Raw genomic sequence first — 21,774 nt, 5'->3', positions numbered from 1 at the left:
ATAATGAATAAATAAAACATCGAAAACAGCGGTTCCTAATTAGGGGGTCCAGTATACTTAAAACCCTTTGCTTATTAGGGGCTACACCACATTTTGTTTTGCAGAGCTAACTGCCATAGTTATCAATTTTTTTCAAAAGTAGGGGGGCGTGGCTTGGCTTTTGAAAATTAGGGGGTCCTCAGTAATTGGGAGCCACTGATCTAAAACATCTAAAAGGCCCAGGCTAGTTGAAAGACCCCTTTCTCCGTCCTGCCACCCAGACAGGGCCTTCTACGGTGGCTGCTCCCAGAGAACTGTGAAACTGCCATCTAGCACGTCCCCTCTTCCTTTGTTCTCTTTGCCACGCTTCTCCCCCCGCCCCCAAATCCTGCCCTTTCCGATCCCTCCATAGGACGGACCAGTCTCACCTGAAGTCTCCCCCGTCGCAGTCTTGGGCCAGGACGTAGGTGCAGCTGCCCTGAAAGTGGACCATCTTGCCGTCGAATGTGCGGTAGTGTGGGTCGCCGAAAGCCACGCAGGTGGCGGGGCGAGGGACGCAGTGCGGGCAGCACATGCCAGGGATCAGGGTGGGCGTCTCATTCTGCCGGGCAAAGGAAGGGGGCGAGAGCATCAGCGTGGCATTCTTCCCCCTACCCCTGCTCCCCTCTTTCTGGGCTGTATCTTAGGAGCGTCCGAAACGGCTTCAGGGCTATGTGCAGAACTGATCCCGTTTCCCACGTCCTGGTCCAACCACCGCATGACAGTGGCTCCTAATCCATTGCCTCTTTCTTCCTCCTCTCCCTCTGAAGCTCCCGAGGCAGATGTTAGTGGCAGCAGAGCAGGATCGGTGCTGTAGTGGTGCCCTCCCCTGCCCTGGCTATTCCACTGCAGCTCATTTGGGTGAGTCAACCATCACCCAACCGCTAACTTCCTTCCTTGAGCTGCCTGCTGTTCTGTTGTCATGCTGCCACTGGCACCGCCACCTAGCGGCAGCCATGCAAACTGCAGCGTGACAACTTCCCTACAAGAATATTCTATGGCAAGAAATATAATAATAATAATAATAATAATAATAATAATAATAATAATTTATCTGCCACCCATCTGGCTGGGTTTCCCCAGCCACTCCGGGCGGCTTCCAACAGAACACTAAAATACAATAACCTATTAAACATTAAAAGCTTCCCTAAACAGGGCTGCCTTCAGATGTTTTCTAAATGTCTGGTGGTTGTTCTTCTCTTTGACATCTGATGGGAGGGTGTTCCACAGGGCAGGCGCCACCACCGAGAAGGCCCTCTGCCTGTTTCCCTGTAGCTTTGCTTCTTGCAGTGAGGGAACCGTCAGAAGGCCCTCAGCGCTGGACCTCAGTGTCCAGGCAGAACAATGGAGGTGGAGACGCTCCTTCAGGTATACTGGACCGAGGCCATTTAGGGCTTTCAAGGTCAGCACCAACACTTTGAATTGTGCTTGGAAACGTACTGGGAGCCGGGGGCCACTAGGGGGCGCATTGGAAGATGGCCGACAATACCATCTCTCCAACCCACACGGGGTAATTAAGAGGCTGTTATGGGAGTAGGAAGCCTCCCTTGTTGCCCCAAGGAAATGGGGAACACTGCCCTTGCCTGCTGTGCCCATAAATCACCCCCTAATTCGAAAGAAGGGGTGAGGGCCCTAGGCAGAATGCCCCTGAGTGGACCTCGGCTCTCCTGGACGCTGTCTCTGATCGCGCACTAGTTGCAGCAATTTGGAATAATTAATTACAAAAGAAGCAAATGCACATATTTCAAGTGAAGAAGGGGAGTGAAGTCTGCTAATTTAAGTGACCTCTACGAAAGAAGACGACGGGCTGGAGAAACAGGAATATTTTACGATGAAGATACACCAAAGGCGGGGTATGTTGACAACGGGGCTGAATGGGGGGGGGGGGACCTTTTTTACTTTCCTTCTATGTGATTTGCAAGTACCCCTCCTCATTAGAACTGTCGGTTGAACTGACCCAAGCAGGATGATTAAGGTCTGTGTGGAGATAAACTTTAACCAAAAGTATGCTTTATGGAGACCGAGAAGCAATAAGAGCTTTTGGGAATGGCGCAGCAATTAATTCAGAGTCGCCATCTTGCCAAAGGATTTATAGCCGGGAGGAAGAATGGACTTGTTTTTAGACTGCATTCCTAGTGAATCTCCTCAGAGGTTTTGAGAAAGGAGGCAGATTGGTGAAGATTAATGACACTAAGACTGTTTTGATGTATGGAAGTGATGTTATATGGAAAACTTCTGGATATGACTACTGGATTAAAAAAAATATATCCACGCAGGATTACAAACTGTTCTAACCAGCTTGCGGAGACTATCAGAGGTCACAAAGAGAAAGGAAAAATATATGAAAATAACAACAAGAGATGTGGAAAAATAATAAGGACTGTGAATATCATAAGGTTAGATTTGTGGACATTAAAACAGCAGTAAGAAGCAAGAAGTTGATTGGATCCCTTCGGAACTTGAAATATGGGTACCCCCAACAAAAATTAAAAATTCGGCTGTGTAATTTGGAATTTATGTAATTTGGTTTGATTTGATGTGATTGGTCGGTTTTAAAAAAATTATTCTTAAAAAAAAAAAAGGAAATGTACTGGGAGCCAATGTAGGTCTTTCAAGACCGGTGTTATGTGGTCCCGGCAGCCGCCCCCAGTCACCAGTCTAGCTGCCGCATTCTGGATTATTTGTAGTTTCCAGGTCACCTTCAAAGGCAGCCCCACGCAGAGCGCATTGCAGTAGTCCAAGCGAGAGATAACTAGAGCATGCACCACTCTGGCGAGACAGTCTGCGGGCAGGTGGGGTCTCATCCTGCGTACCAGGTGGAGCTGGTAGACAGCCACCCTGGATACAGAATTAACCTGCGCCTCCATGGACAGCTGTAAGTCCAAAATGATTCCCAGGCTGCACACCTGGTCCTTCAGGGGCACAGATGCCCCACTGAGGACCAGGGAGTCCTCCACACCCGCCCGCCCCCTGTCCCCCAAAAACAGTACTTCTGTCTTGTCAGGATTCAACCTCAATCTGTTAGCTGCCATCCATCCTCCAACCGCATTGGAGCATTGAAAGGAGCATTGGTTCTTCCCGCCCACCAGCGGCGATCCTCAGACAGCGGCTCATGGAGCGAAGACCCCGCCAAGGTCTACCACGGGCTGGATGAATCTCCCCCCTACCCCTTCGACTCACAGCGGCGCAGGCAGCGGGTGGGCAGCGCTCGTTCCGGCAGTGCACCTCTCCAGACACACAGGTGCAGGCCGTGCACTCGTCCACCTGCCAGTGGTCATTGGACTGGAAGGTCTGGCCTTGGTGGGTGCAGGTGGCGCTTGGGTCTGGGGAGAACAGAGAGGAAGGGCGGTCAGCTCACGCCTGTGGAGAAGGCACCCGTAGTGGGACACGATCCACGAAGCAATAAAAAGGTTACTAAGAACTTCACATAGCAAAAGACCAGAAACATACCTTTTGGGAATACTGAATAGTGTTATTTCTAGAGGAAATACTAAATTCTTTCTGTACGCGATATCAGCAGCGAGAATCTTGGTGGCTAAGTACTGGAAGGGTAACCAGGTACAGACCAAAAAGGAATGGTTATGTAAATTATGTGAATATTTGGAACTGGCCAAATTGATGGATACAAAGGTCCATATAGTTAAAGCTATGGTTTTCCCAGTAGTGATGTATGGAAGTGAGAGCTGGACCATAAAGAAGGCTGATCGCCAAAGAATGGAGGCTTTTGAATTCTGGTGCTGGAGGAGACTCTTGAGAGTCCCATGGACTGCAAGAAGATCAAACCTCTCCATTCTGAAGGAAATCAGCCCGGAGTGCTCACTGGAAGGACAGATCCTGAAGCTGAGGCTCCAAGACTTTGGCCACCTCATGAGAAGAGAAGACTCCCTGAAAAGACCCTGATGTTGGGAAAGATGGAGGGCACAAGGAGAAGGGGACGACAGAGGACGAGATGGTTGGACAGTGTTCTCGAAGCTACCAGCATGAGTTTGACCAAACTGCGGGAGGCAGTGGAAGACAGGAGTGCCTGGCATGCTCTGGTCCAGGGGGTCACGAAGAGTCGGACACAACTAAACGACTAAACAACAACAACAACAACAATTTATTATTTGTACCCCACCCATCTGGCTGGGTACATATAGAATCCTAGCTGCTGCTGTTACAACTCTACCAATTTTGGGATTTCTGCGCCTATAATCCCCAAGAGAAGTCGCTTTGCGGATTTTATCACACTGACATGCTTTGAACAGCTGAGCTGCCCAGCTCCTACCTTGGCACTTGGCGCAGCACTCCCCGGGCACTTGCAACTTCGCCAGTCCGTCTTGGCACACGAGGGGCATGCATTCCTGGATGTGGCACTCCACGTGGCCCAGCTGCGCATCAAGGGAAGATGGAGAGATTAAAGGATGTTCACGGTTGCCAGGGGGGCCTTGGCAGATCTCTCCCGTGCCCCCCCCCCCGCCTCCAGGACTTACGTTGCACGAACAGGAGACACAGTTGTCCGCACTGTCTTTCCAGGTCTCCCCGTCAGACACGCGTCGCCCCTCGACCTCAATCACACACTCTGGAAAAAGGACGAGGGAAAGGGAGGAATAAGCGGGACACCACTGGGCTCAAGTCAGGGGGAGCTGGGGGGGCTTGGAAAAGGAGGGAAGGAAGGAAGGAAGGAAAGGAGGGAGGGAAGGAAGAGGGAAGGAAGGAAAGGAGGGAGGGAAGAGGGAAGAAAGAAAGAAAGGAAGGAAGGAAGGAAGGAAGGAAGGAAGGAAGGAAGGAGGGAAGGAAGGAACGAGGGAGGGAGGAAGGAAGTAAGGAACGAGGAAAGGGAGGGAGGGAGGGAGGGAGGGAAGAAAGAAAGGAAGGAACGAGGGAGGGAGGGAGGAGGAAAGGAAGAAAGGAAGAAGGGAAGGCAGGAACAAGGGAGGGAGGGAGGAACGAGGGAAGGGAGGGGGGAAGGAAGGAAGGAAGGAAGGACCGAGGGAAGGAAGGAAAGGAGGTAGGGAGAGAAGAGGGAGGGAGGGAGGGAAGGAAGGAAGGAAGGAAGGAAGGAAGGAAGGAAGGAAGGAAGGAAGGAACAGGGGAGGGAGGAATGAGGGGAGGGAGGGAGGAACAAGGGATGAGGGAAGGAAGGAAAGGAGGGAGGGAGAGAAGAGGGAGGGAAGGAAGGGAAGGAAGGAAGGAAGGAAAGGGGGGAGGGAGGGAGGGAAGAGGAAAGGAAGGAAGGAAGGAAGGAAGGAAGGAAGGAAGGAAGGAACAAGGGAGGGAGGGAGGTATGACGGGAGGGAGGGAAGAAAGGAAGAAATGAGGGACGGGAAGGAGATATGACTGTGTGTGCTTCAGGGTTATCCGGCAGGTCTGGTCAAGATGAAAATCAGGGGAACTCCCTGCCACTGGTATTTGTGGGGTTTTGTCAGAGAGATGCCACCCAAACCTAAATCCACCCCGCCCACCTCCAGGCTCCAGGGTGTGGTGGGTCCATCCGGGTGGCCTGTCCCTCTGGAAGAAAGCTTTGGATAGGTGTGTGTGTGGGGGGGGGGGTGGAAATCAGAGAGCGGGGAGGGAGAGAGAGACCTCACCATCGCAGATGGGGCAACAGGCTCCGTGCGGAGTGAAACGCTCCGCCGTGGGGCAGCTCAGCGCCGGGCAGACTTGGTGTACACAAACCCAGGTCAGGTCCTGCATGGAAACAGACAACAGCTGAGCTGGGAGATCAGAGGCGAGATAGGTGTGTATGTGTGTGTGTTGTAGAGATCTCAGAGGACTTAACATAAGAGAGTAAAAAGAGCCCTCTTTCCAATGCCCATGTTACGTACTGAGTTGAATAGGATCCAAAATGCAGTAGCGTGATTGGTCCTAGAACAATAGGATTCAGAATGCAGCAGTCTGATTGGTCCTAGAACAATAGGATCCAAAATGCAGCAGTCTGATTGGTCCTAGAACAATAGGATCCAAAATGCAGCAGTCTGATTGGTCCTAAAAAATGGGATCCAAAATGCATTGGTCCTAGAACAATAGGATCCAGAATGCAGCAGTCTGATTGGTCGTGGAACAATAGGATTCAGAATGCAGCTGTCTGATTGGTCCTAGAGCAATAGGGTCCAAAAGGCAGCAGTCTCCTTTCGCCTCGGTCGGAGGAGGCAGGAACAAGTTGTGAGATTCCTGTGCCCTGCGGCGCCATGCAATGCCCCATTTTCACCTGGCGCGGGTCCACAGCTGTCAAGCGTCCCTTATTTGGCAGGACAGTCCCTTATCCCAGCACCATGTCCGGCTGCTGTCCCTTATTGATGATGTCCCTTAAATAAGCTACTGAAGGTAATGGGTCCCTTTCTATGTCCAGCTGTGTGTAAAATTGCAATCATTTAAAATGATTGCCAGATACTTGCAGTTATATTATTACTATTATGATGATGATGATTATTAAGCGTTGCCTGGCATTTTCAGAAGGTAAACGTTGTCCAGTCACAAAAATAATAGCAGGTTTGAATTCCTCACACCCAAAAGCATATTTTTAAGGCCTTTTGCTGAAGAAGTTTGCAAAATTTGAGTTTCACCCCCTAAAATGACAGACCCTATCAGGGTTGGTTTTAGGTTTGATGAGGCCCTAAATTACTGAAGGTAATGGGGCCCTTTATATGTCCAGCTGTGCTTAGTCAATAACAAATTGTTGCTGTTTTTGTGTGTTGAATATATGCTATATGGTAATTTATAGGACCTAATAGGTATCTAAAGCCATTTGCACGCAACAAAATATGTATTTTATCAAAGTAATTGTTGATCCCTTATTTTGGCTGCTGATCCCTTATTTTCAAATCTGTAAGTTGACAGCTATGCGCGGGTCACCTGGCGGGACTCACCTTGCAGTGGCAGGTGTAGCAGGGCTCGTCGGTGGCTTGGACCTCGTTGCCCACCAGGGTGGAAGTGCAGTTGCTAAGCGCCTCTGCAAAAAAAGCAGAAATGTTTAATAATGATATTAGTTTAATAATGATATTGGAAAGCTGTTCCTTTTAATCACGAGGAAACTCAGAAGGGAGGGATTTGTGGAAGTCAACCAAGATGTTTAAAAGGTTGGATTTGTGAAGAAGTAAGTTTGTTGTTATTGTTTATCTGTTTATTGTTCCCCCTTTTTCCCCCGTGTTCTTTTTTCTTTTTCTTTTTCTGTTTTTGTGTATCATTTGGCTTTGCGGCTTGTGTTATCACTGTGGAAAATTTAATAAAATTTGTTGTTTTTTTTTTAAAAAAGAAAGCAGAAAGGAGGCCGCAAAGAAACAATTGGGACTTGTTTTCAAAAAGCGCTTTGCCCGAACGCTCCAAGCGCTTTGCATCTCTTCAGGCTGGCTGCAATGATCAATATCCATCCGTCCGCCCATATCACATTCATCACAGAATCGTAAATCGGCAGGGACCCCGTGGGTCACCTAGTCCAACCCCCCTTCAATGCAGGAATATTTTGCCCAACCGGAACTCGAACCCGCAACCCTGGGATGAAGAGTCGCACGCTCTTATTCCGCCTGAATGTGGCAGTTTCTCTCGTTCCTCGTTTAATCCCCACAATGTCCCTGTGAAGTAGTTCAGGCCCCCCAAAGGTCACTCGGTGAGCCTCATGGCAGAGTGGGATTTGAACCCGAGTCCTGCTGTGGGCGGAGGGTTGGAGAGGCAAGGAACGGCGGGTTTGCCTAAAGCAGCCCCCGCTCCGGCTGCAGAATGTGTCATTTCAGAGGGCGAAACCTACCGTATTTTTTGCTGCATAAGATGCACTTTTTCCCTTCTAAAAAGTAAGGGGAAATGTCTGTGCGTCTTATGGAGCGAATGTGTGGTCCCAGGAGCCGAATTGCCCAGGGGCAAAAAGCAGATTGTCCTCTTTTTTTTGGAAAGAGGGAAGGGGGTGTTGAAACAAATCCGCTGATCGTTTGCTGATCGGAGAGAGAGATAAGGGACGCTAGAGATAAAGGAGGCTGCCTGGGAGGGGGGAGGTAAAAGCCCATGGAGCCTCGGGATTTTTGCATTGGGTCACCCCAAATTCACCATCAGATCACATAGCATGTCCATGGCTACAGCCTGCACAAAGAAAACACCCACCCACTGTTGTGTGGGGCTGCAATGGCGCAAAGCACGGATCCACATGGATCCTCAGGATTTTTGAATTGGGCTACCCCAAACTCACCGTCAAATCACATATCATGTCTGTGGCCACAGCCTGAACCACAAAAATCATACAGCCACTGTTTCGTTCAGAATATTCCCCCCCCCCCTAAAAACTAGGTGCGCCTTATGGGCAGGTGCGTCTTATGGAGCGAAAAATACGGCCATTTTGTCAAATTTCTTTCGTCGTTTCCCTGTCTGGGCTGCGGTTCACAAAATTACAGAATCGTAGGATTGAAAGGGACCCTATGGGTCATCCATCCCAACCTCGGACAACGCTCTCCCTTTCTTTCCCTCTTGCCTTCTCTTCACCATCCGATGCTCCTGTTATAAGAATTCCAAGGTCCCAAATATATAATAAGCATTCATAAATTTACAAGGCAAACACATACGTATATAAACCACGTGTCTAAAATAGTACAGGAGAGCAATCCTGAAGTCTTTTGGACTCTCCCGAATTGACCTCAAATATTTCTCTGCAAGGAGGAAGGAAATAGGAAATCCTCTCTATAGTCTTTTGCTTACCTGTCTTAAGGGCATATTTGTGTATTAATAGGGTGAGCTTGTGACCTGGATTCAAGAACTAAATAATAATAATAATAATAATAATAATAATAATAATAATAATAATAATAATTTTTATTTATACTCCGCCCACCCCAGCCAGAGCCAGGCTCAGGGCAGCTATCACCAGTAAAATCACAATAAAAACATAATGGGGAGGGGAAGGGGGGGGACAATTTAAAATACGGGTTAAAATACAATTTAAAATGCAGCCTCATTTTAAAAGTAGCCCATAAATCAAAACCATAAGGGGAGGGAAGCATAAGAGTCAGACTGAGTCCAAATCAAAGGCCAGGCGGAACAGCTCTGTCTTGCAGGCCCTGTGGAAAGATGTCAAGTCCCACAGGGCCCCGGTCTCTTGGGACAGAGTGTTCTACCAAGTTGGGGCCAGTACTGAAAAGGCCCTGGCCCTAGTTGAGACCAATCTAACCACCTCACGGCTTGGGACCTCCAAAACGTTGTCATTTGTGGACCTTAAGGTCCTCCGCGGGGCATGCCATCACAAAAAAATAGCCAGGCTGCCCAGGTAACGCAATCAGTGACCATTATCAGGTACCCTGGCAGATAGGATTTCGGCTGTAGATGTATGTATGATGTATAATTTTTTTGGGGTGGTCTTGGGCTACAGGGTGGGCAATTTCAAAAGTCTATATAAGGGCTTGCACACCATTGTTCTGGGTCCCTCCACTCTCCTGCGTGTGAGGGGAGCACCCTGTTGCAACAGTTTAATAAAGATCAGGCTTACTAGCTGCTTTGCTTCTCAATATTCTCTGGTTGGCCTCTGTTATTCTCTCTCTCTCTCTCTCTCTCTCTCTCTCTCTCTCTCTCTCTCCATTTTTATTAATTTTTTGACATATCAGTTCCAACAGTCATACAACATAACTTCTCATCTTATACAATATTTTTAGACTTCCATCAACACCTCTGATGATTTATCACTTGTTCTGCATTTCTTAATTTCAATATTACATTTAATTATCCTTCACTAATAACTCTCTTCACAGTCTTTCTGGCAATGTTTCAAATAATCCACCTTACAAAATGTCTTGCAGTCCTACTAGCATAACCTGTTCATCACAGTTACTTTTCAAACATTTCAAATATTTACTCCAGCCTTCTAAGAATCTCTGATCCCGGAGGTTTTGAATCCTTCCTGTTAATTTATCTAATTCTAATTTATCTAATTCATCAACTTCATCCTCGGTCTCTGTTATTTTCTCTTACCGATAGGGAACCTACTTAAAGATGCTATTTACAGGCTTTTCCCATAAGGGAAAGGGAGCAGTTTTTTTCTTATAACACTCTGAAACGACCCACAGGGTGTGTTTTAAACCAGCTTTTCCAGACCAGGCGCTCTCCAGCTAGCTGGGGATGCTGGGAGTTATAGTTCAAAGCGCCTAGCGCGCCCCAGGTGGCAGAGGCCAGTTTACAGCTCCGCTTTCAGCAAAAAAAACCAAGCCGGAGATTGCACAAGACCAGGCACAGGCCAACTCTGCCCTCCGGATGTTTTGGGACTACAACTCCCATCATCCCTAGCTAACAGGGATGATGGGAATTGTAGTCTCAAAACATCGGGAGAGCCGAGTTTGCACAAGACAAATGGAAAACTGTTTATCGTCCTTGTCTGTGCCCCTGGAAGCGCAAGGGGAACAGATTCAGAGAGGGACGCTCCCCACTTTGCTCCTGCTCAGGCGGGAATGGGGGTGCAGATTAGGGGCGAGACTCACGTGCGCAGGTTGGGCAGCAGTGCCCGGCGCCCGGCGCCTGGATCTGTTCCCGGGGGCAATCCAGCAGGCTGGGGCACTGCTTGCGGTAGCACTGCAGATGTTGTTCCCCATCGGACATCAGCTGGGGAAGGAAGCAGAAGAGAATCAGCCCAGGCCCCTTCTGTGCCTTTAAGTGTCGTTGGCCTTCGGCCCTGCGGAACTCCCTGCCACTAGAGATTCAGCAGATTTGAGCACCTGCTGAAAACTTTTCTGTTCCACCAGGAGGCGAATACAACACCCTTCCGCAGCGGTTATAACCGGAGCCTTCTTTTAACTTATTATTGCACGTATTATCTGAAGGCAGCCCTGTTTAGGGAAGTTTTTAATGTTTGATGTTTTATTGTGTTTTTAATATTCTGTTGGGAGCCGCCCAGAGACTGTTGGGGAAACCCTGCCAGGTGGGCGGGGTATAAGTAGTGGTAGTAGTAGTAATAATAATAATAATGATGATGATGATGATAATAATAATAATAATAATAATAATAATAATAATAATAATTGTAGGATGAAAGACAAGCTGTGAAGCTTTGTGTATTCAGCAAATATGATGTCCAACACTGAACAGTGATTCCGGATATTGACTGCTGTTTCGTAGAATTCTTCGTCAGCGTGGTGGGAGGATAGAGAATTGCTTCCTAAACCCATCTTATTTCGAATGAATGAATGTAAATGAAAATATCAAATGCTGTGGAAGGAAAGTGTGAGGGGCAACCAGTGGCCTTTGGTGCGGCATTTTATTGCTTCGTCAAACTTAAAGTATCAAACGCCGCTTGATTATAAGAGAAAGGAAATGAATATTTACATATACATACATTCCTTCGAAATATTTGCTGAGTACACAAAGCTTCACATCATATTTGCGGACATAGCAGGGATGCAGCAGCTTCTGTGCAAGGATGGCAGGGGGCGCTTGAGAAATGCAAATTCGTTCCGGGGAAATGGAAACTTATACGCGGAAAGTCAAAAAAGAAAGGGCTCTCCGCTCACAAAGTTGCTTTTCTTCTAGCAAAGGAACAGTTTCACCACCCCGCAAGGGCAACCACCGGTCATGTATGGTTTAGTTGCACTAAACTAGATGGTGCTTGGTGTCCCTTCTAACTTGACAGTTCCATGATTCTATTATTCACTGGAGGCTTTTAAATAGAGGTGTGATGGCTATCTGTCCGGGACGTTTAAGTCCTGATTCCTGCTTTTCAGAGGGCTGGACCTAGATGCCCCCTTGCGCTGCCCTGTCTCTGCAGAGACCCCAAGGTATAGGGCAGTATATAAATTCTAAGAACTACAGTGGTGCCTCGCAAGACGAAATTAATTCGTTCCGCGAGTTTTTTCGTCTAGCGAATTTTTCGTCTTGCGAAGCACGGTGTCGGAAAAGTTTTGGAAAAGCTTCAAAAATCACCAAAAACCTCAAAAAAGGCTACCACACCGCGTTCTATGAGTTGCTCCTCGAAGTCAAGTCGCAACTGTATTAACGGTGTTAAGAAAAAGGAAACAAACTTGCAAGACGTTTTCGTCTTGCAAAGCAAGCCCATAGGGAAATTCGTCTTGCGAAGCAGCTCAAAAACCGCAAAACCCTTTCGTCTAGCGAGTTTTTCGTCTTGCGAGGCATTCGTCTTGCGGGGCACCACTGTATATAAGAAATATGTAACTGTGCAGTATAAAGTAATGGATAGATAAAGTACAGTGAGATTAATTGGAAGTCAGTTTTAAATTTCTTCTCTATAAGTTTTAGTGTTCAGTATGAGGAGTATATATGAGGATAATTACATTAATCTTCTTGAATCTTATAATGTGGTGGTTTGTTTGATTTTTCTGTTACTTGATGATTTGATTGTATGTTTGTTTACTTGTATGTACGTCTGTTTTCTCATAAATGTATTTATTTTTCAAAATCAGCGCCACCCAGTCACAACGCCAGGTGGGCATGGCCTCACCTCTCCTGCCTCCCAGGTACGTAAGTCATAAAATTCTATGACCGTTGAATCGGAAGGGTCCTCCAGAGGTCATCTAGCCCAACCCGCAATCCTCCGAGAACCAGGCTGCTCACCTCACAGGTGCAGATTTCGCAGGGGTCTTGTCCCGGCTGGAAACTCTCGCCCGGCCCGTACGCCCGGCCCTCGTAAGTGCAATCTGGGAAAGGGGAGGCCAGGGTTATTTGAGGCTTGCCATATTTCAAAAAGCAAAAATCCGGGCACAAAAATCGAGTTTTTGTTGTTGTTTTTTGGCCAAAATTTCCAAAAAGAGCATTTTTTTTTTTGGAAGTTTGCCAAAAAACCTATGCTTCCCCAGACATTTTAAACCACTTTGGGAAATTCATCTTCACAAGTTCTGGCGTTAGGAGAGAAGGGCGAAAGCTCTCCACACTTTCTCCATACCGCAAACAATTTCACAAGTAGAAAATGACAGGGAACTGAGAAATTGCACAAAACGAACAAAATAACGTGAAAATCCCTGAAATGAGAAGTAATCAACTAGAAATATTATCTTGTGGAAATAAACTAAATAATAAAATTCAAAAAGTTTAAGGGAAAAAAATAGAAAAACCTAAAATTGAACAAAGCCTTAACTGGATGTTGGCTACAAACCTCATTTCACTGAACTATTCAGTTTTCTCAGTTAAAGACTTAACACCAGCAGTAACAACTAGACCATGGGAGCGTTTCAGCCCTGTTCTTGAGTTTGTTTAAAATCTAAAATTGCCTTCTTTGAATTTGTGCCATTTAGGTTTTTAAAACCTTTTTGTAAAAGCAGCACTAGAATTTCCACAGCCGAGTCCTCAACCCTTTAATGCTGTGCTTTGCTTCCTTCAAGTTGGGCTTTCTCTAAAACTTGCCATTTAGGCTTTCAAACCCCTTTTTGTAAACTCAGTATTAGAAACTGTACCTTTGAGTCCTCAATCCTTTATTACTGTGTTTTGCTTCACCTAGGTCGAGCTAGGATTATAATACTTCAGAATTTTTTGGGAGTTCTACCCCTTTTTTTGAATTTTGGTCATTTAAGGTTTATGATTTTTCTATTTCCTTTGAGGAAACCGAATAGTTCACGGAAACAAGGTTTGTAGCCGGCATACTACTACTACTACTACTACTACTACTACTACTACTACTACTAATTTATACCCCGCCCATCTGGCTGGGTCCCCCCAGCCACTCTGGGCGGCTTCCAACAAAACACTAAAATACAATAACCTATTAAACATTAAAAGCTTCCCTAAACAGGGCTACCTTCAGATGTCTTCTAAAAGTTTGGTAGTTCTTCTTCTCTTTGACATCTGGTGGGAGGGCATTCCACAGGGCGGGTGCCACCACCAAGAAGGCCCTCTGCCTGGTTCCCTGTAGCTTTGCTTCTCACAGGGAGGGAACCACCAGAAGGCCCTCGGAGCTGGACCTCAGTGTCCAGGCAGAATGATGGGGGTGGAGACGCTCCTTCAGGTATACTGGGCCAAGGCCGTTTAGAGCTTTAAAGGTCAGCACCAACACTCTGAATTATGCTTGGAAACGTACTGGGAGCCGATGTAGGTCTTTCAGGACCAGTGTTATGTAGTCTCAGCAGCCACTCCCAGTCACCAGTTTAGCTGCCACATTCTGGATTAGTTGCAGTTTCCAGGTCACCTTCAAAGGTAGCCCCACGTAGAGCACATTGCAATAGTCCAAGCGGGAGATAACTGGAACATGCACCACTCTGGAGAGACAGTCTGCGGGCAGGGAGGGTCTCATCCTGCGTACCAAATGAAACTGGTAGACAGCCGCCCTGGACACAGAATTGACCTGCGCCTTCATGGACAGCTGTGAGTCCAGAATGACTCCCAAGCTGTGTACCTGGTCCTTCAGGGGCACAGTTACCCCATTCAGGACCAGGGAGTCCCCCACACCCGCCCACCTCCTGTCCCCCCAAAACAATACTTCTCTCTTGTCAGGATTCATCCTCAATCCGTTAGCCGCCATCCATCCTCCAACCGCCTCCAGACACTCACACAGGACCTTCACCGTCTTCACTGGTTCCGATTATGGCTTTGTTCAATTTTTAGGTTTTTCTAATTTTCCCCCTTAAACTTTTAGTTTTTTCTTATTTAGTTTATTTCCACAAGGTAATATTTCTAGTCGATTACTTCTCGTTTCTGGGATTTTCATGAATAATTTTACAAGCTTCTCCCATGCTGCTTCGCCCTCAAATTATCTCGCCGCTAAAAAGCCCCCCCTACGCCGACACCTTTCCCCATGGGGGTACCACTCCATCCCCTGGAGAGCCCCTGGCAATCCATCTCCCGCCCCCTCCTGTGCCCCTCCTTGCCAAGGCCGCCATGCCATACCTGCACACAGCGGGCAGCACTCCCCGGGCACCTCGATCTGGTTGACGCAGGAGCTGATGCAGGCGATCTCGGCGCAGCTGGCCACGCCCTCCGTGCACATGCACACCATGCAGGGAACCGAAGAGGAGAACCAGCTGGTCCCGTCCTCTCGCTCGCGGCCCTCATACAAGCAGCCTGCGGGAAGGGGCGAGGGAGGGCGTCAGGTTCACGGCTGCACCCACACCCCTTCTCAGCCGCCCCTTAGTGCCCCAAATGTCTTGAGTCGTGGCGGTGTAGTGGGCAGGTGGGATTGCTATGAGGAATTATGAAATATGGAGCAAGCCATTGCATCCGCGATGAAAGCATGGCGTTGACTGGGCTTGATTCATTGACAATAATTTCTGATCAAATCCCACAAGCATCTCCATCTCTGCCCATTTTCTCTACTGCCCATTTTCTTTCTCTCTGCCTGACAGGCCTGTATAAACATTCTGAACACAGGCCAGTTGCTTCACCAGGCATCCTGGATCATAAAGATAGAAGGTAGCTTTGTAGTTTAATCTTTAGATAGATATTAAGGGCCAGGAGGGGATGCGGGTGGCGCTGTGGGTTAAACCACTGAGCCTAGGACTTGCCGATCAGAAGGTCGGTGGTTCGAATCCCTGCAACGGGGTGAGCTCCCGTTGCTCGGTCCCTGCTCCTGCCAACCTAGCAGTTCAAAAGCACTTCAAAGTGCAAGTAGATAAATAGGTACCGCTCTGGCGGGAAGGTAAATGGCGTTTCTGTGTGCTGCTCTGGTTTGCCAGAAGCGGCTTAGTCCTGCTGGCCACATGACCCGGAAGCTGTACGCTGGCTCCCTCGGCCAGTAAAGCGAGATGAGCGCCGCAACCCCAGAGTCGGCCATGACTGGACCTAATGGTCAGGGGTCCCTTTAACTTTAAGGGCCAGGAAGAGAGTTCACAAGGAGATGGTAAATACTGCCATCCTTCCTCTCCTGTTTATGATCTCCGGGAGTTTTGCTGAATGCATTCCTCCTTTTATTCCTATTTTATTTACTCTGAACTGCATATGCATGCTCAAGTAGGAAATAGTTTCTTTGTAGTTAAAAGAATTTCTTCTCATCTGTCTTTGTCCCATGTGGGGGTTTTGAAATGCTGAGAGGAAATCTGATTGGTTCTTACAAACACTGTGTAAAAAGTTCTTTTGGCAATAAAATGACCTGGGCCAAGCGGTGGAGAGGAATTATTATACGCACTCCTCCCAGAGTCTTGCTGGTCAAGCCTCATGTGTATTCTATTAATCAGAGTCCAATCTTTCCTTGTTTTGGGAATGCTAAATACCACCCAATTGGAGAAACTGTCAGTTATCAAATGGCAACCACGTGATGCAGCAGCAAAAAAGGCTAATGTGATTCTAGGCTGCGTCAACAGAAGTCTAGTGTCCAGATCAAGGGAAGTCCTAATCCCATTCTATTCCATCTTGGTCAGATCCTTCCTGGGAAATTGTGCCCAGTTCTGGGCACCCCAGTTTAAAGTGTGCAGGGGGGGGGGTGACCAAGATGATCAAGGAAATCAAGCGTGATGAGGAACGGTTGAAGAAGCCGGGTATGTTGAGCCTGGGAAAGAGGATACTGAGGAGATAGGACAGTCATCTTCCATTATCACCTTTGCAGCGGGGGCAGCAGACCCCAGGCTCCGTCACGGGGTGGGAGCAGGTGATCAGGGGGCACTGGATCATCTCGCAGCGGACGTTCCCCTCCTGCAAAAGGGGGAAAGGCAAGAGGGTCAGATCTTCCCTCCATGCCCCTGGCACCCCCACGCCCCTTGATGCCCACCCCATCGGCGGGTCACTCCGAATTGCCCCACCCAGGCTGTGTGCACAACCACACCAGTCAGCTCAGAATTCTAGAGTTGGACCTCCAAGCAGGGTGGAAGGAATGTTTTAAATTTTGTTTCAACTATGGCAGACCAACACGACTGCCTACCTGTAACTGTACATATCGCATATATTCAACACAAAAAACAGCGACCATATTTGTTGTTGGCAAAGGACAGCTGGACATAGAAAGGGCCCCATGACCTTAGGAGCTGAGGGCCTCATCAAACCTAAATGTGGTGGGATTGTAAGGTAATTTTAAAAAATTGGGAAATGATATATAACGAATTGAAGAAAATGTTCCATTTAACATTTGTTAAAAAACCTGAAGCATTCCTATTAGGGAATGTAGGGAAAGATGTACCAAAAAAGCTGAAAAACGTCTTCATGTATGTGACAACGGCCACGAGAGTTTTAGTAGCATGAGGATGGAAGACTGAAGAAACCCCAACTAAAGAATCATGGCAAGAAAAATTGATAGACTATGCAGAACTGGCAAAACTGACATACAAGCTATGGGACAAGGATAACTGTGGCTTTAAAGATGAATGGGAACCCTTTACAAAGTATTTGAAGATGCAACAAAGCGAACTGGACTCCTTGGCTGGTTTTGAATAAACAGTCACAAACTCTTTACAGTGGTGCCTCGCAAGACGGAAAGAATCCGTTCTGTGATTCTCTTCGTCTAGCGGTTTTTTCGTCTTGCGAAGCAAGCCCATTGACGGATTAGCGGATTAGCGGCTTTTAGCGGCTTATCTGCTGATCGGATCAGCTGATAAGCGGCTTAGCGGCTTAGAAAAAGGGAGGGGGAGGAAAAAAACCCCGCAGGAACTCGCAAGACATTGTCATCTTGCGAAGCAAGCCCATAGGAAATTCGTTTTGCGAAGCACCTCCAAAACGGAAAACTCTTTCGTCTAGCGAGTTTTCCGTCTTGCGAGGCATTCGTCTTGCGGGGCACCACTGTATTGATAATTATTACTTAAATAGTTTGAGGATCTATACAACTGTGTAACATGCAGAAAACAGCATTCTTAGAGAAATCAAAGACTGGAACTTCGGGAAGTCAGGGGGTGGGGGTGGCTGGGTTCTATGGGGGGAGGGAAGGGGAGGGAGGAAAATGGGGGGGAATAAGGCTGATATGTTTCTGGATAATATGTTTTAATTTTGAATAAAAAAGTAATTAAAAAAACACACCTAAATCCAGCCCTTCTTGGGGGTCCCATCAATGAACGAGGGTTCCCTGTGTCTCACCTGGCAGCTGCACTGGAGGCAAGACTCTGGCTTAAAGACTTCTCCGTGGGCATGGTGCTCCCCTTCGAAGAGGCAGTCGTGGCAGAGAGGGCAGCACTGCCCGGTTCCAGGGGCCGGGTGGGAACAGAGGGGGACTTCGCAGGGAAGAGACTCACACACGGTTTCGCCACCCTGCAAGGAGAAGGAGGTCGCCTGAGCCCACAGCTGCCCGCTGCAATCCGCAAAAGCCGTGCCGCTGGAGATGCCACGCAACCCCCAAATCTTTTAGCATCATAGCTGTCAACTTTTCCCTTTACTTGCGAGGAATCCTATTCAGAATAAGGGAATTTCTCTTTTAAAAAGGGAAAAGTTGACAGCTATGTTTAGCGCGGCATCTGTTTCGCTGTGGAACTCCCCGCCTATAGAAATCAGGCAGGCGTCTTCGCAGTACCCTTTTCAGTGCCTGCGAAAATAATTTTTGTTCAAATGAGCTTGACCAGATATTTAGGCAGCCGAGGTGAGTTTTTTTAGTCTCTCGTTAATTTTGGAAGCCTTCAATCTCCTTACAAGCCTTGAAGCCTCATTAATTCCTGTGGAATGCTCTCCCAAGGGAAATTCGCCAGGCCTTTGGTTGATCTGATTGACATCCTATGCCCTTAAAAAAAAATTGGGGGAGGGCTATTGGGTTGTTATTTTAATTTTTATTATGCATTTTGTGGTTTTATATCTTGATTTTATTCGGTGAACCTCCAGGTACAGGGCAGTACAGTGGATGCTCAGGTTGCGAACGTGATCCGTGCGGGATGCACGTTCGCAACTCACAGCAGCGCATCTGCGCATGCGCGGGTTATGATTCGGCACTTCTGCGCATAGTGCGATTTAGTGCTTCTGCGCATGCGCAACTCCCGAAAGCCGGAAGTAACCCGAAATAACGCAACCTGAAGCACCTGTAACCTGATGTATGACTGTATATAAATTCAATATAATAACAACAACAACAACAACAACAACAACAACAATAATAATAACAATAATAATAATAATAATCTGACATATCCTTTTTCGCAGACCACTTTGAGGTTTCCTTTCTCTTATAATCAAGCGGCGTTTAAGTTTGACGAAGCAATAAAGTGCCGCACCAAAGGCCCTTCCTTGCCCCTCCCACTTTTGCCTCTGGCCCCGCCTCCAATTGGCCTGCGGCCCCCAAAAAGTCGCTGGGAAGGGAATATGGCCCTCTGTGAGGAGCAGGGACCGGAGGGCAGAGGATCTCACCACGCATGAGCACTGCTGACACGGGTCCGACGGCGAGAGCCACTGGGAGCCTTCCGGATATTCGCGGCCTCCGTGCTGGCACACTGTCGGGGAGACAGGGGGGTTAGGGGTCTGCCAACAGCCCCTCGTCCGCCCCAGCCTCAAAACTGAGAGCCAGCGAGGCGACATGCTTCGACCTGGGAGAGGCGGGTTCGAATCCCCACCCGGCCCGGCCGCTTGGGTCAACCGCTGCATCTTTCCGCCTGTCCTACCTCACAGGGTTGTTGCGGGCATTAAATGTGGCATCGGGGAAAACCAAGAACGCCGCCTGGAACTCCTTGGAGAGGAAGGCGGCACATTGATGCAATAAATAAAAGCAGATTCTGGGGGACTGGTTTTTGCGGCTTACCTGGGCATTGTGGGCAGCACTGCCCAGGCTTGCGGACGGGACTGGCGCACGGCGCCTGGGGGCAGAGGACCGGGCTGCATAGCACGTTTCCACGGAGGCAGCTGCAGTGCCGGCAAGGGTCCGAGGCTGGGGTGAAGACTTGCCGGTTGGCAAGTTTCTGGCCCTCATGGAGGCAGCCGTCGCAGGTGGGGCAGCAGGCGGGAGCGTCGGGGGGCAGAGGGTGGGTGCACTGCTGCGGGCAGGGCTTGGGTTGGCAAGTCACGACTTCGGCCTGGGAGGAAGGAGGGAGGCGGCTCAGGGGGTAGGGCACTTGCTTGGCATGCAGAAGACTCATTGGCTCATTGCCATGACTGGGGGTGCTGAACGAGGCTGGGGGAGCCCACCTGCCCCTGTAGGTGCCAATCCCTCTGCCCTCACTCACCTGGCAAGTGCACGTGTGGCAGGCGTTCTGCGGCGAGCCGAAGGCCTCCCCGCTTTTGTAGAGGCGCCCCTGGAAACGGCAGGCGCCCGTGCACTTCGGACAGCACTGCCCGGGCGGCACGACGGGGTTCTGGCAGGGCACAGCTGGGCACGGAGCGGGCAAGCAGGTCACAGTGCCAGCCTGTGGGCAGGGAAGGGACAAGGGCCCTGTGGTTTACATCCTGGGCATTTGCAGACATGTTCATAGAGATGGGCTGCCCCCAGGAATTGGTGACAATCATCATTTGCGCCCTATAAAATCCATCCCACTAGGCCACGCTGCCTCTCGGCTCCAAAGTCAGGGAGAAGGTACCAGTTGGCCATGTGTGCATGAGAGAGAACATTCAGCGTATAAGCAATTGTATGAACTCCTGTTTCTTTCTCATTAGATGTCATCGTTGTTATTATTATTTTTAATACATTTTCATTAGTTTTTAACATCTTAATTAACATTCATACAACAGAACTTCCCATCTTATACAATATTTTTTTGACTTCCGTCAACACCTCTGATGATTTTCCATTTCTATCACTTATTATGCATTTCTTAATTTCATATTACCTTTAACTAATAATTCTCCTCATTGTCTTTTTTGCAATATTTCAAATAATTCACCTTACAAAACTTTTTGCAAACCTACTAGCATAATCTGTCCATCACGATTACTTTTTAAATAGTCCATAAATTTACTCCAGTCTTCTGAAAATCTCTGGTCCTGCAGGTTTCGAATCCTTCCTGTTACAGTGGTGCCCCGCAAGACGAATGCCTCGCAAGATGAAAAACTCGCTAGACGAAAGGGTTTTGTGTTTTTTGAGTCATTCCGCAAGACGAATTTCCCTATGGGCTTGCTTCGCAAGATGAAACGTCTTGCGAGTTCTTGTGAGTTTGTTTCCTTTTTCTTTAAGCTGCTAAGCCGTTAATAGCCGCTAAGCCGTTAATAGCCGCTAATCCGTCAATGGGCTTGCTTCGCAAGACGAAAAAACCGCAAGACGAAGAGACTCGCGGAACGGATTAATTTCGTCTTGCGAGGCACCACTGTAGTTTATCTAATTCTGCATAGTCCATTGATTTCATCCTCCATTCTTCTTTCATCAGATGTCATCGTTATTAGATGCTACGCTTTGCGACTGTATTTGCTGCAAGTTTCTTAAATTGTTGTATTTTGAATTGTAGGAGCCCGCCCTGGGGTTTTAGGGTGAAAGGGGGGAACTACAACACCCATTAAATTAGCTAAAATGTATAAAGTTAGTAATAAATGTTGGAAATGCAAAGAAAAAGAGGGAACATTTTCTCACATGTGGTGGGAATGTAAAAGGGTGAAAAACCTCTGGGAGATTATATATAATGAGATGAAAAAAATGTTGAAATATACATTTATTAAGAAACCAGAAGCATTTTTACTTGGCATTGTAGGAGATGATATAAACAGAAAGGATTGTAAGTTGTTTTTATATGCAATGACAGCAGCAAGAATATTATTGGCACAAAAATGGAAGCAAGAAGAATTACCGACAAAAGAAGAATGGAGGGTGAAATTGATGGACTATGCAGAATTGGATAAACTAACCGGAAGAATTCGAAACCTGCGGGACCAGAGATTCTCAGAAGACTGGTGTAAATTTACGGACTATTTGAAAAGTAACTGTGATGACCAGATTACGTTTGTAGGTTTGCAAGAAGTTTGGTGAGGTAAATTATTTGAATTATTGCAAAAATGTTTAAAGAGGTGGATTGTGAGTTAAGATAATTAAAGGCAATAGGAATTTAAGAAATGATAAAAATG

The 21,774-nt window shown here is 47.7% G+C and overlaps 1 protein-coding gene across 1 annotated transcript in view; it reads right to left on the bottom strand.

Moving 5' to 3' along the window:
- The window catches only part of KCP (kielin cysteine rich BMP regulator), a 103,136-nt gene that overhangs the window by 12,921 nt on the left and 68,441 nt on the right, over positions 1-21,774 (bottom strand). The window contains exons 33-46 of the mRNA XM_083460848.1: positions 19,953-20,132; positions 19,532-19,802; positions 19,144-19,226; positions 17,893-18,063; positions 16,431-16,524; positions 14,788-14,961; positions 12,526-12,608; positions 10,443-10,563; positions 6,867-6,949; positions 5,589-5,688; positions 4,491-4,579; positions 4,286-4,388; positions 3,199-3,341; positions 408-580 (exon numbers count right to left, since the gene is read on the bottom strand). Coding sequence (XP_083316974.1) covers positions 408-580; positions 3,199-3,341; positions 4,286-4,388; positions 4,491-4,579; positions 5,589-5,688; positions 6,867-6,949; positions 10,443-10,563; positions 12,526-12,608; positions 14,788-14,961; positions 16,431-16,524; positions 17,893-18,063; positions 19,144-19,226; positions 19,532-19,802; positions 19,953-20,132 — 1,868 coding nt within the window. The remainder of the gene's footprint in view (positions 1-407; positions 581-3,198; positions 3,342-4,285; positions 4,389-4,490; positions 4,580-5,588; positions 5,689-6,866; positions 6,950-10,442; positions 10,564-12,525; positions 12,609-14,787; positions 14,962-16,430; positions 16,525-17,892; positions 18,064-19,143; positions 19,227-19,531; positions 19,803-19,952; positions 20,133-21,774) is intronic.

The sequence above is a fragment of the Podarcis liolepis genome (assembly GCF_965112155.1).
Source record: "Podarcis liolepis genome assembly, chromosome: 10".
Classification (NCBI taxonomy): Eukaryota; Metazoa; Chordata; class Lepidosauria; order Squamata; family Lacertidae; genus Podarcis; species Podarcis liolepis.
Note: the sequence above shows the minus strand (reverse complement) of the source record. Positions and strands in the feature narration are given on the sequence as shown.